Source organism: Mustela lutreola, chromosome 2, assembly GCF_030435805.1.
Source record: "Mustela lutreola isolate mMusLut2 chromosome 2, mMusLut2.pri, whole genome shotgun sequence".
Taxonomy (NCBI): Eukaryota; Metazoa; Chordata; class Mammalia; order Carnivora; family Mustelidae; genus Mustela; species Mustela lutreola.
In genome coordinates this window covers 165,347,178-165,361,826 of record NC_081291.1, presented here as the reverse complement: position 1 = coordinate 165,361,826, position 14,649 = coordinate 165,347,178, and the positions used below count along the sequence as shown (strand labels likewise).

The 14,649-nt window shown below is 37.4% G+C and overlaps 1 protein-coding gene across 1 annotated transcript in view; it reads right to left on the bottom strand.

Moving 5' to 3' along the window:
- Positions 1 to 695: 695 nt before the first annotated feature.
- LOC131825131 (cell surface glycoprotein CD200 receptor 1-like) overlaps positions 696 to 14,649 on the bottom strand; it is a 33,568-nt gene continuing 19,614 nt past the window's right edge. The window contains 7 exon segments of the mRNA XM_059164121.1: positions 696 to 1,670; positions 1,673 to 1,736; positions 2,410 to 2,455; positions 2,995 to 3,112; positions 6,502 to 6,750; positions 6,871 to 7,185; positions 9,932 to 9,991. Coding sequence (XP_059020104.1) covers positions 1,612 to 1,670; positions 1,673 to 1,736; positions 2,410 to 2,455; positions 2,995 to 3,112; positions 6,502 to 6,750; positions 6,871 to 7,185; positions 9,932 to 9,991 — 911 coding nt within the window. The 3' untranslated portion in view covers positions 696 to 1,611.

The following is a 14,649-nucleotide window of genomic DNA, read 5'->3' as shown; positions in this document are numbered from 1 at the left end:
TGAATAAATAAAATCTTTTAAAAAAAAAAGTTTCATGTTTCTTCATTGTTTCATTTCATTCATTTATTAATGTTTCATTCATGCAAAATGAAAGAATGAATGGATTTTGTTTTAATTTCTACCATAATGAAAATTTTTAATATTTTTCCTGCTATGGAGAGCCAGACTTTTTTCATAAATTTTTATAAATAAAATATATTTTTCATAAACTTAAAAATAATATGTACATTCTTTTTTTCTTTTTTCTTTTTTTTTCTTTTATTTTTTTCAGTGTTCCAAGATTCATTGTTTATGCCCCACACCCAGTGCTCCATGTAATACATGCCCTCCTTAATACCTACCTCCACATTATTAATACCGTATTCCACAGAAAAATTGAAGGCAAGAGTCCTGTCATCCCTTGGCCATTCTCTTAGCACAGAGATCAAATTCTATGGATATTCAAGTTCTTCATAATGCATATTTAGCTGCTTATATGCTCAATGAACATTGGTTATTTGCTAACACCTCACAATAAAATGTACATCAGGAAAATACACAATTTCAATTTATCACGTCTTTAGAAACTATTAGGCATTAGCTATCAATTTCTATTGAGATATGAGTTCAGAAAGTAATTCCTCACATGTGTTCCCTCTCTTACTCCTGCTTTCTTTCATGACAGAAAAACATAAATTCAATTTTGTCAAACAGTGTAATTTTTATTATAATCATATATTACATTAGTTAACTGATTAAAAACAAGAAGTGGGAATTTGTAGATACTAAAATAACAGTATATGGAAAGGCACATTCAAACACGTTTGAAGGGAATGTAAATTGATACAATTTGACATATCAATGCAATAAAAAAAAAATGCACAAACCCTTTTGACCTGAAATTCCACTATATTTATTCTATAAATATACTTAAACAAATACAAAGAGATCTTTCTACAAGAAACATTCTATGTGGTATTGCTTATAATACTGAAACAAACAAATAAAACTTAAAAGAATCTAAATGTCTATCACTAGGACTGTAGTTAATTAAATTATGACATAACCATACAATGGAATTTTATAACCATTAAAAAGAATGAGGTAGCTCTGCTTCTTTGATATAAAAGATCTCCAAGACCTATCATATTATTAGCTTTCTATAAGTGCAGAAGAACATCATGATATGTTCCCATTTGTGTCTTAGCAAGGATATGTGTATATATATGTAAATAGATCTATGAATATACACCCATACCTTGGGTGTACAGATGTATGTTCATAAAATTTTCAGGAAGAATACATAAAATATGTTGATTGTTCCTTCTACAGAGTTCTTTCTAGAGGAAACTCAGTTTTCATTATCTATTACACTAAACAATTTGAGTATTTTATCATGAGCATTTGCTTTCTTTGTAATAATATCAGTTCTTCAGAGAACTAGCTAATAGCAGCTAATATTCTAAAATTTCAATTACAAAAGGATATGTATCCAAACTCTTTAAAAATCTCTATCTTCTCATAATCCTTGAAAAGCTAATTCCAAAATGGGTTTTCCATAATAGAGCTCTAAGAAAATCAAAATAGTAGCTCTGCCTTATATTTATTCATTTGTTCTGCTGCTCCAATAACTTATGAAGTATGGAGATACAGTCTATCAATTTTACTTTGTAACACCTGAGACCACTTCACTTGCTCACAGTATCATAGAGTGGATTGTTCTTCTCTGTGTAGCTGGCATAAGGTTGCATTTCTTCCTAAGAAAGAACTCAAAGTCAAAAGCAATTCAAAAAAGCCAGAAATCATCAATTACACCTATGTTTTCCTCACAGGTGCCCCCAGATTCAGTCATCTACAGGAGTGCTTATATTTGTGTCTCTGGGCTTATATGGATATAAAAGAAGGACTATTTTCTATTATTTAGTCAAAAATTTATTGATTATTTAAGTGTGAGATGGTAATGTTGTGTGATGGTAGGAATGAAAAAGAATGAGGTAACATGAAAGGTATTTCAAAGGAGAGGGTCACAGACTTGGTAAGCTACTGGTTATGAGATTATGGAGCAGGAGATATTTAAGACCAATTAAGAAGGAAATGATGATAGTATGGAGAAAAAGAAGTCAAGAATTAGAGAGTTTTATAAGGGAGGAAAGACTAATTCAGTTTCTCCAAACATTACGATCAAAATTTGGCAAATATTATGAGCTATATAGGATACAGTTCTTGAAATGAAAATGTTGTTCAGAATGTGTATGAATTGTATAAGATAGATAATTGACAAAATAAGCACACCTGAGTATTAGCATTATAAAATTAGAATTTTTGCTTTTTAATTAAAAATACTAATATTGAGGCAACTTACAAATTGCCTGGCTATATTTTGACATTGAAGCTTAAAATTTGCAAAAATATTTTTTAATATTATCTTACCTCCTCAACAACTGAAGTAGCTGCTGTTTTTTTTAATTTGCATTTTCTGCAAAAATAAAAATAAGCTGGAGTGAATTCAGAAAACATCATTATTTAATTAAAAATGGGAAAACAAAACAGTATACAATTGACAAGTGTGGTTCATTTTTTTTTATAGAAGTTATAATAATATAGAAAGGAATTAACAGAAATAAGAATGCTAGTGGTAGCTCATACACCTAAATGAGATAATTCTCATATGGGAAGAGGAGTGAACTTATGCAAAAGAATCCTGATATATAGGATAAATGTGACACATCCTTTTTGTTACATAAAATGAATTATTATAATTCTTTACCCAAATAGAGAATTAAAATCTGTCTCTACCAAGATATTGCCCTAAACAGTTTAATTCAGTATGTTTGCATACCTAAGTAACCAAGTAAAATCCCTCTTGTCATTTGGAGGAATCCAAATAGAATACCTTTAGGACACGCTTCTTGATTATGGAAAAGTTAATGTTAACATATTAATTTTACCCCATCAATTCCGGATACCTTACCCCTTCTAGCCCAATAAAGCTGAAGAAAAAGCATTACTCAATACCTGCAGCAATGGGTTTTCCAAAGCCCAATGGATCCCACAATGATCAAGGCAACCAAAACGAAGGCAAACCAAAAAAAGGAGGTTATATAAAAAGTAGAGTTTAGTGATAACTGGTCACCTGTAAACATAGACACAAAAGCATACGGTTTATCTGTGGTGCATCCAATGAAATATTATTTAGCACTATAAAGAAATGAGCTATCAAGCCATGAAAAGACATGAAGGAACAAACTGAGGGTTTGGAAGGGAGGAGAGCGGGGGATTGGGAAAACCCAGTGGTGGGTATTAAGGAGGGCACGTACTACATGGAGCACTGGGTGTGGTGCATAAACAATGAATCTTGGAACACTGAAAAAATAAAATTAAATTTTAAAAAAAGACATGGAGGAAATTTAAACACATAGCACTCAGTAAAAGAAACCAATATGACACTGCTACATTCTGCATGATTACAAGCATATGACATTTTGGAAAGGACAAAACTATGGAGATAGTATAAAGATCAGGGGTTGCTAAAGGGTAGCGTGGAGGGAGAGATGAGTTAAGTGGAGAACAGAGGACCTTTGGGACAGTGAAAATGCTCTGTATGAAACTACAATGGTGGAGAGATACCAGTTCTACATTTGCTAAAACTCATAGAATGTACACCTAGAGTGAACCATAATGTAAACAATAAACTTTGGGTGATAATGTTGTCTTAATGTAGGTTCATCAATTCTCACAAATGTGCAAGTGTGACATGGTTGATGTAGAGAAAGCAGGAGACCGTGCATCTGTTGGGGCAATGGAAATATGGGAACTCTCTGCTGTGGACCTAAAACTGCTCTAAAAACTAAAGTCTAAAGTCACACACACACACACACACATAGTTCAAGAATGTTTCATGGGTCATGAAATTCACTTCTGTGATTTTAAACAGTTCTGACTCATTAATAGCTCAAATCATTATAATAAATTGATGTATTTCTGATTCGTGAGTGTTTATCAAGACATTAATCCTAAATCAATATTTTGTGGCTTTCAGGATTCATAAATGGTGACTTCATTGGTGGAGGCGGGGGTCTGAAGATTAGATTTCTCAGTTACAGTAATAGCAGGGTGTTTCTCATCTCCAATATTCAGAAGTAAATAAGGAGTTATAAAGGAGGTAATTGGAAAAACAATCTAATCCTGAAGTCACCTTTCTTCCAGGTCCTTCAAACTGACATGAATGCATGGCAGCAACTTTCAATTATTTATTAACTCTGGCAACAATATAAGGCTCAGTTTGATAAGAAAAGTCAACAAAAGAATCGCCAGCTCTGGTAGACAGGGGTTCTAAGACCTCACTGGAGCTGCATCATGAATGGGGCTGAGGGGAGCAGACAGAGGTGAATGGAGGCTAAGCAGAGTGGTGTCCTTTTCCTCCACATTCCTTCAACAGTTTGTTTCTAAACATTGCATTTTTCTTTTATTTGAAAAAGAAAAAAATTTTTTCCAGTTAACATCAACATCATTGTCTTGAAACCCTCTGTTGCAAAATGATGCATGTTCTTTTGTTGGAAGTATGGCCACGGACACTGAAGATCCACCCTGCAAGGAGACAGGGAGGAGACCCCAACACTGGCTGAGAGTGAGTGAGACAGTCCCTTCGAGTCTGAGGATCCATAAACATGACATGATATTCTAATACCAGGTGGTCAGAATGCATACAAAAGCATTACTCTCCTCAGTAAATACTGCTAAAAACTTTTTTTTAAAATCACTTGAATAATGGGTATTGGAAAATGGTGGTTTAAAGACACAGGTTTTTCTCTTCCCTCTTCTTAAACTTTGCTAAATCATCAGTGGGAAAATTTTCTAAGTCTAGACTATTTAAATATAGACAATGAACATGGATGAAGATAAGAAGATGAAAAAATTCAACTTGTTTTTAGGTGAAAAGTGAACAGATGAAGGCAAATAATTTAGGGTAGAATAAGTAAGAATCTTAATGTTCACAGAACACCAAAAACACTCTAGAACAAGAAGGTCTAAATATATTAAATGGGATAAGTGAGGAGTAAAGTGTGAGTTAAAAGTTGGAAACTCCTTTGAAGGTCTATATTAAGAAAAGATAGGCAGCCAAGTCCACTCCCACCCTGAGCAGCCAGGTCACCACGTCACCACACCTTCTTAAACAGCAAGAAACGGGAAGTATGCCCAGAAAAGATGAACTGGAGAGATTCCAGGGTCAAGGATCCAAATGTAGTGGAGGGTGGAGAGGAAGTACCAGACTGAAGAGAGACATTAAAGAAAAGTCTGAATTCTGAACAGTCTCTCTCTCTCTCTCTCTCTGTCTCTCTCTCTCTCTCTCTCTCTCTCTCTCACACACACACACACACACACACACACGTTCCCCTCTTATTTCCTGCTCTCATAACACTAATAGGTTTATCTCTCTAAGACAATAGACTGGGAAGTTATTTTCTGCAGAAACTGGACAACCTCAGAGAAAAGAATTTCAGATAACTAAAGAATCCATATTTTAAAAACTTTTTTTCATTTACCTCCTTTTAGCCTACTGAAGCTAACTAGCTGACAGAACTACCCACAGATGACATAGCTTCCAATAAGTTCATTTTTGAATGTTCACTTTGAAATTAATGGATAGCCAAGGATTACCAGAGAGTAACGGAATGCTACATGCATAAAACAAAGAGATTAAAACTAGCAAATGTCTGGAAGGCAGAAGGAACTCAGAATAAACAGACATGGAATCAAGCAGAGCACTGTGGGAAAGAGAGTGCCCAGGACAATAGTTGTGCAGCAGGTCTAGTGACTACCCAGACCAGATTACAACAAGGGTATGTAAAACTCAAGAAGGGAAGTCGGCAAGAAAAAAAACAAAAAAAAAAAAAAAAAAAATAGAACTGATGGATTACCCAATAAATGTGACCATGTGAAAATTAAGATTAATAGGAGTTTTCTAATTTTGTCACTGAGCTTAGTGATAATTAACAATAAGTACATATATTTTTAAGGAAACTAAAGAGTAAAGTTTAAATCAATCATAGAGGTTATTATAATATATCCAAGAATTCTAGGAAGAACGTAGAAATACCACCAAAATAGAAATCCCACCAAACTTTAGTTATATATGTAAAGAAAACTTACGAGTGACTTGATTCTTCTTCTAAAAGCACAAAGATTTTTTTAATGCAATTTATTCTTCGCCTAAAACCGTAAGTGTTAACTTAAAAGTACACTACCCTAGCCAACTTACTGCTTGTATAGAGTAGATATTAAACTATTAAAGTATTTTTCATTTTACTTTATTAAATAATAAACTTCATTCTAAAATCTGGCTTCTTGAAAACAAATTTCTGTGTCATTCTTCTGGTTATAACTCTTAATGATGGAAGAGAAGGACAAAAGGAAGAGTGTGGGGAGACTATGCTAGAGTGAAATTCTCCACACTCTCCTTTTTCATTCTTCTATAACTTCCCTGAAAGAATGAACATACAAGCAAACACTGGAATTACTAACCTGTTTCCAGCTCTAAGGACAGACTCTTGTTGCCAGTCACATGGGAGACAGAGCAGAACACATTAGACACCTGGCGGCCCTCCCAGTGGCATGTACTCTGGACGGTCACTGTACCATTGCCCAGCGGCTCTTCCTCAGTGTGACAATCTCCCTCTGGGGTCCAGAAGATCTGTGCAGATGGCTTCCCTGCAGCTGCCCTGCACACGATGGTTCCATTGCTGCCTCGAAACAGGGTCATCTTGGGGGGTACTGCAGAGATACAGGGGAAAATGCTTCAGGCTTAACACATGGGGTATGGAATACAGAGACACATCTGATTCAATCCCAGATCTGGTTATGTGACATAGCACAATATGTCATGCTCCTTACCTAACACTTGGAGGTAATATGTATGACCGAAATGCCCATCAGCTGCAGCCACTTCACACCTGTAATATCCATCATGAGTGAGGGCCACGGGGTCAATCTGAAGGGCAGGATTCTGATCAGGTCTGGACTCCCAGGATATTCTCGCATCAGTACAGTTTCTTACACTGGTCTCATTGTTGTCTCTCCTGTGGACTCTAGTGCAGGGAGGCTGGTCTCTGGGGCTTATTGTCCATGTTACCACCAAAGCTGTGGGGTTGTCAGGAGGACAAAGGAGCATAGCCTTTGTATCCACAAGTACGGACAGAGAAGAGTTAGCTGGACACACACACAAGGAGAATGATGAAAAAAAGCTGGATTAAAAACACTTCAAGTGCTACATTTTCTACTACATATTGCATAAAGTGTACTAATGCATGACTTTGCTGGTCATCCTATTCCAAAATACTTGGGTTACATAAAAAAATTAAACATGTACAAAATGTGTATAACACATTAAACCTAATCCAAAGATGAACCCGTTTCTCTCCTATATTTGTATTATTAGATAAGCTACATTTATTATATGTGTGAAAAATATTTTAAGGGCTTAAAATAGCCTCAGGAGTTTTATTGAAAACAAACAAGAAAACACAATATAAATTAAAGGACAAAGTCATCTAAGTCTAATCTACTTCAGTCTAAGAAACTATTAGACTTGTCCTATAACTCGTGCTCCTTCCACAGAAAGTGGAAAAATTGGTGATGTGATTTTCTCCTCCTAAGTTTTGATCAGAGGCAATAAATCAGTAGTATCAGAATGAAATGCCTATACCAAAGGGTACCCTTTTGGACAAACACAAATAAAAAGTATCAGATGGCATTCAGGTTGAACAGACTGGACTTTCATAAACTACTCTTTATTTGGAGATTCACAAAGTCAGTAAAATCAACAAACCAACCTTCCTTCCTTCCTTCCTATTCAGTCACATATATACTGCCAAACAGTCCAACCTTGAACTTTGTTTACAGATCTTGTTTAGTTTTTACCTAATTATGAGGATTAAATGAAGAAGGTTACTGCTTTTGCCCATCTTCAGTGTAAAAAATTAACTCTGAAATCTACAATTATTCTCCAATCTAGAAGCTCCAACTTTCCCATAAACACTCATAATGCATCCATTGCTGAGGGTTAAGGGCATCAGGTATAACATACCTGCAACCCGAGTGAGTGGCAGCGAGCTCGTCACCTTAATAGGAGCAGAGCCAGCTGAGGTGGAGCAAAGTTCTTATGTGGATGAAATTCCTAATGCTAAACTGTGCATGTGAGGTCTCTCCTCTCCTCCTTTGGTTCATTTGCCTCTTCTGTGATGGACTCAAGCCCTTGCATTTCACAATCAAATCAAGATCCCATAGCTACAGGAAGCAAGTGGGGATGGATTTTAGAGTAGACCTGAGAGGCACTTGAATCCATGTTCCTTCCCCCACTGCAAGTGTGTCCCTACTTGGGGCACGGGGACCCTGCAACGTGGCCAAAGCTTAGATGTGAGCAGCAACACAGGGGCTTGGAGATCAGCTAGAGGTGGGTGTGGGTGAGCACACAGGTGCCTGAGGGCAGGATGCAGAAGATGAACCCAGAAAGAGAAGAGGTTGGTGAGAAGCAGGTTGAGAGTGTTCTCTGTTTGCACTTCAGCTTCTGAGCAGTCTTAGGCTTTCATATTTTGCCTGATACTTATTCTCAAGATCTGGCTCTATTATTTTAAAGGAACCTATAAGCTGATCAAACATATGCATTTTAACAAGAGCACCATCTCCTGTGAAGGAGCTCCATCAGTGAGGATCCCACGTACCATGCGTAGTCTCTGCTCTTTCTCCATGCTCTGCTCTGTGACCCTCCAGCATTCCTCCTTCACTCTCAGTGTGACTTCTTACCTGATTTCTGTTATTCACCTTGTCCTAATCCTCTTCTTCCTTTTTTCATACCTGTTGTGATAATTTGCCAATGCCCAGTCCCTCCCCCACACTCAATGGGTTGGCCCTTGTCCAACAAATATAATCTCCACACGGCCCTGTGATCAGCTATGGTGACTTCTGCTCCCCCTTCACAGAGGGGTAGCAGGTAGATTCTCATATTTGCTCCAGAACAGCAGCGATGTCCCAGCGTTGCTGCATCCTGTGTCTCTGACTCCCCTCCAGTCTCCTGCCGCCTTCTGCACACAGACAATCCCTTTTCCTTTCTCTTCTCACTGCCATACCCTACTTTAAGACCCCATCACCACACCTGGGTTACTACAGAAGGCTCCTACCATCTTCTCTGTCTCGAAACTCTCCTCTCCTCAGCTCTCACCTTACCTTGCAGCCAGGTCCAGGATTCTGTAACACAGGGGTGATCCCCTCCACTCTGACACCCTTCAGAGATCTCTCACTGCCTGAAGACAACACTGGCATGTCTTTGTGCTGGCTTTGAAATTCCTCTTTTTCAAACTGACTCACCTTGGCAATTTTATCACCTCTCTGTTGCTCCCACACTTGAGAAAGGAAACAGCAAGCACGACTGCATATCTAGGTCTTCCCTCTGGTCCTTGCAGTCTGGGATGCCTGCACAGCACTTCTGTCTATGAAAATGTTCCTCTTCCTTTAAGAGCTAATTCACATGCTGCTTCCTCCGTGATGCCTTCCCAGAACCTTGGTGCTCACGCTCCCTCCTCTACATTCCCAGCACACTTGATGTGAGGGCTTTTCTGTGGCATCTGTGTTTATATGGCATCTGTGTTTATTTCTGGGTTCCCCCATAAAACTGAGCCCCTTAGGGCGCTCTGGCAATCTAGCTCACCTTGCTCCTCTCTGTGCTCCCCACAAAGCCTGGCACAGGACCTGATAGAGAGAGCTCCAGAATCTTCACATGGAATTGAACTGTTTTGGGGGAGGAGGACCGGGTCCCCCACATTAGGGCTTTTGGTTCACCACAGTCTTCGACTGGGCTCAAGACTGGCCTCTAACCAGTCCATCAACTATGTTTCCAAGGCAATTCCACACTTACTCCCTTTAGTACTGGATTCTAGAAAAAAATTAAAAATCACTTTACCTTCTGCAGGAGGTGTGAGGCTTCTCTCCTTTCCTTTCACAGATGAACTATGTATTGAAGCTAGAAAATATTCAGAGAAAAGTAGAAAAATCAATTCTAGGTGCCTAAAAGGAGTACAAGCCACTATGTATTCACAAATCTTACAGACACCATGATAGAAAATCAGTTAATTGTAACTGATTCCATAAAAAGCTTTGCAAAACAGAAATTAGAAGTTATTCCATCAAATGGAAAAGCATGTGAACACCTGCCAAATAAGAGTACTTTCTCAAGAATTTTGGAACCAGGGGCACCTGGGTGGCTCAGTGGTTAAAGCCTCTCCCTTCAGCTCAGGTCATAATCTCTGGGTCCTGGGATCCAGCCCCACGTCTGCTCTCTCTGCTTCCCTTCCTCTCTCTCTGCCTGCCTCTCTGCCTACTTGTGATCTGCCTTTCAAATAAATAAATAAAATCTTTAAAAAAAAAAGAATTTTGGAACCAAATTTAGACGAGTAGTTCATCCCCCTTTCTCCTTCATTTTTCCTACTGTGATGGCTAATTTTATGGGTCAACTTGGTGAGGCCATCGCTCCTAAGTATTTAATTAAACATTATTCTATATGTGTCTGTGAAAGTGTTTTTTATATGAGATCTACATTTAAATCAGTAGACTTTGAGTAAAACAAAGTACTCTCCAACTTGTGGGTGGGCCTCATGCAATCAGTTGAAGACCTTATTAGAAAAAGTCTGACCTTCTTGAAAAAGGAATTCTGCCAGTTCACTGCCTGCAGATTCAAACTACAACTTTTCCCTGGGTCTCCAGGCTGCTTGCCCACTCTGCAGATTTTGCATTCGCCAAGCATCCTCAATCCACAATAAATATTTCTCTCGATATACTAATAGGTAGTTGGATATAGAGATGATGATAGATGATGTTAAGTAGATGATAGATGATAGATAGATAGATGATAAATATCTCATTGTTTTTTTTCTCTTAGGAACCCTGACTAATACACTTAGCTTCTGAAGAATGAAGCAGAAACAGAGAGAGAAACGACATCCTTCACCTAGCTCAAGTTTCTAAATATGTATAGTTCATGAGATCCACATGTATTCTTTCCTTGTGTTCTGTAGAGTTACTGACAATCAAAATAGTGCTAATCTACTTCAAACTTGGTTTCTGATAATTCCCATTTAAGTATTGTTTTTTAAAAGCAACAACAATGAAAAAAATATTTCTGTGACTTAAGAGCCTAACAAAGTTCTTCCTCAGGTTTATAAGACCACCATTTAATAAGCATTTTATGCTCTCTGCTTATAAAAATATACTTCTTGCTCCCCATTCTAATTATATAACCAATTCTACCACATTAGAAGATAAACAAAAAAATTCAGTAAAGGTCTTAGAAATAAACATAGTCAGATCTCTACAATAATTAGGCTTTTTTAGGCAACTAAGTTTTATTAGCTTGGTCTGGAAGGAAGGCAAAGAATGAAGTAGTGGGGCAACCTGGGTGGCTCAGTTGGTTAAGTGTCTGCCTTCATCTCAGGTCATGCTTCTGAAGTTCCAGGATCAAGTCCTGCATCTGGCTTCCTGCTCAGCAGAGAGCCTGCTCCTCCCTCTGCCCCTAAACCCTGCTCATGTGCGCTCGCGCTCTCTCTCTCTCTCTCTTTCAAATAAATAAATAAAATCTTTTTTTTTTAATGAAGTTGAATGATTAAATTTAGCTCATATTGGGCTCACAAATCGATTCCAGAAACAAATAAGTCAGAGCTGACCTCAGAGGGCTTACTGAAATCAAGCTATAAATTAGATATTTTAGAATTTTAAAGCTCAATTATAACAATATAGTGTTCCCAGACCTCTCCCATCCTATTATATCTAGCTTCTCAGAAGCCTAAGTTCTGACAATTTCTTCCTTTGTCAAATTCACCAGCAACCAAGACTGAGGGTTTATAATGAAATAAAATTCAAGATGTGGGTATTATGGAACTGTAGTTTCCATTTGGAAGTGTCAAAAAGAAATTTCTTTTTTATTTTATTTTATTCTATTATGTTAGGTTAGTCACCACACAGTACATCATTAGTTTTTGATGTAGTGTTCCATGATTCATTGTTTGCATATAACACTGAGTACTCCATGCAATACATGCCCTCCTTAATACTTGTCACCAGGCTAACCCATCCCCCCCAAAACCCTCAGTTTGTTTCCTGTAGTCCATACTCTCTCATGGTTCATCTCTCCCTCTGATTTCCCCTCCTTTCTCTTTCCCTTTCTTCTCCTAATGTCTCCATGCTATTCTTTATGTTCCACATATAAGTGAAACTTTATGATAATTGTCTTTCTCTGCTTGACTTATTTCACTTAGCATAATCTCCCAGTTCCATCCCTGTCAATGCAAATGGTGGGTATTCGTCCTTTCTGATGGTTGAGTAATATTCCACTGTGTATATGGACATCTTTATCCATTCATCTGTTGAAGGGCATCTTGGCTCCTTCTACAGTTTGGCTATTGTGGACATTGCTGCTATGAACATTGGTGCGCATGTGCCCCTTCTTTTCACTATATCTGTATTGCTGGGTCATAAGGTACCTATATTTTTAACTTTTTGAGAAAACTCCATACTGTTTTCCAAAGTAGCTATACCAGCTTGCATTCCTACCAACAGTGTAAGAGGGTTCCCCGTTCTCCATATCCCCTCCAACATTTGTTGTTACATTTGTTGTTTCCTGCCTTGTCAATGTTGGCCGTTCTAACTGGTATAAGTGGTATCTCATTGTGGTTTTGATTTGCATTTCCATGATGGCTAATGATGTTAAACATTTTTTTATGTGTTTGTTAACCATTCTTATGTCTTCTTTGGAGAATTGTCAGTTCATGTCTCCTGCCCATTTTTGACTTGATTATTTGTTTTTTGGGTGTTGAATTTGAGAAGTTCTTTATCAATGTGAGACAGGACTCCACTGAAATCCAAGAGGAGAACATAGGCAGTAATCTCTTTGACATCGGTCACAGCAACTTCTTTTAAGACATGTCTCCAAAGGCAAGGGAAACAAAAGCAAAAATGAAATTTGGGGACTTCATCAAGATCAATAGCTTCTGTACAGCAAAGGAGACAGTCATCAAAAGGAAATTTCTAAGTTGTATTAGGTCTAAAGTGTAAAAGTGAGGTGAGGTGGGGGTACTAGAAGAGAAAAATCAAAAACTTCAAGCTTTTTCCATAAAAGAACAAAGAGTAAACATTTGAGGTTTTGCAGTCCATATGGTCTCCACTGAAAGTATTCAATCTTACGATTGCAGCAAGAAAGCAACCATGTATAATATATAAATAAATGGGCATGGGGTTTTTTCCCAATAAAACTTTAATTACAAAAATGAGCTGGCTGGATTTTACCCATGGGTTATAATTTATTGACTCTTGATTTAAAGTACACTGTTGGTGGGAATGCAAGTTGATCTGGCCACTTTGGACAACAGTGTGGAGATTCCTTAAGAAATTAAAAATAGAGCTTTCCTATGACCCTGCAATGGCACTACTGGGTATTTACCCCAAAGATACAGATGTAGTGAAAAGAGCCATATGCACCCCAATTCATAGCAGCAATGTCCACAATCACCAAACTATCGAAAGAACCAAGATGCCCTTCAACGACGAATGGATAAAGAAGATGTGGTCCATATACACAATGGAAGATTACGCTTCCATCAGAAAGGATGAATATGAGAGACTGTGGACTCTGAGAAACAGACTGAGGGTTTTGGAAGGTAAGGGGGTGGGGGTATGGGCAAGCCTGATGGTGGGTATTAAGGAAAGCATGTACTGCAGGGAGCACTGGGTATGGTGCATAAACAATGAATCTTGGAACACTGAAAATTAAATCTAATTTAACAAATATAATATTTGAAAACTTCATTCAAATCAGTTATGAAGGCATCACTTAATGCCAGACCAGGCTCTTCTAACAGAATCCTATACTATCCAGATACAGACTTAGTTATATCTGATAAGAACTAAATTGCCGATATTTCCAGACAAGATGACTATGACTTCTCATGCCAGAGATAAAACCCACAAGTCGGAATGTATTCTTAAATGTGCAAAAGGATTGTTTTCAGAAGAGAAGAAAATTATTCTTTTCACAAATATTTCTCTAACTACTTTTACGATATTGGAAATGACTTTTTAAACTTTGTTAACTGTTGATATAGGAGTCCTTTAGTTTTATTATCTCAACTTCAGCTAGTTGCCATGAAATTCTGATTTCATATCAAGTATCTTCACTGAAAATTCCTTATCCAGTCTTGCTTGAAGCTTCGCGTACACCAAAGTAGTAAAACAGATGTGTCAGCCTTCTGGTCAGTGGTCCTGTGATTTCTTTCTTTACTTTATTTATCGGAAACCAAATTTTCTTTAAAGTTCATAAAAATTATACTTTTACACTGTTAAGATCAGAAGCCTAATTTAATACTTTCTCTCTCTCTCTCTCTATATATATATATAGAGAGAGAGAGAGAGACAGAAACAAATGTGATTTGTGTTTTTTAAAACATATTTATAGTAGAAAAGTAACTTAATGACTCATTAGATTAGCCACCAAGGGCTGCCTTAATATAAAATGACCAACTTGGTCAAATTAAAAAATAACAAAACAGAAATGTATTTGTTTATATTTCTGGAATCCAAGAGTCTGAAACTAACATGTTGAGTAGGGCTGTGTTTCCTCCAACAGCACAAGGG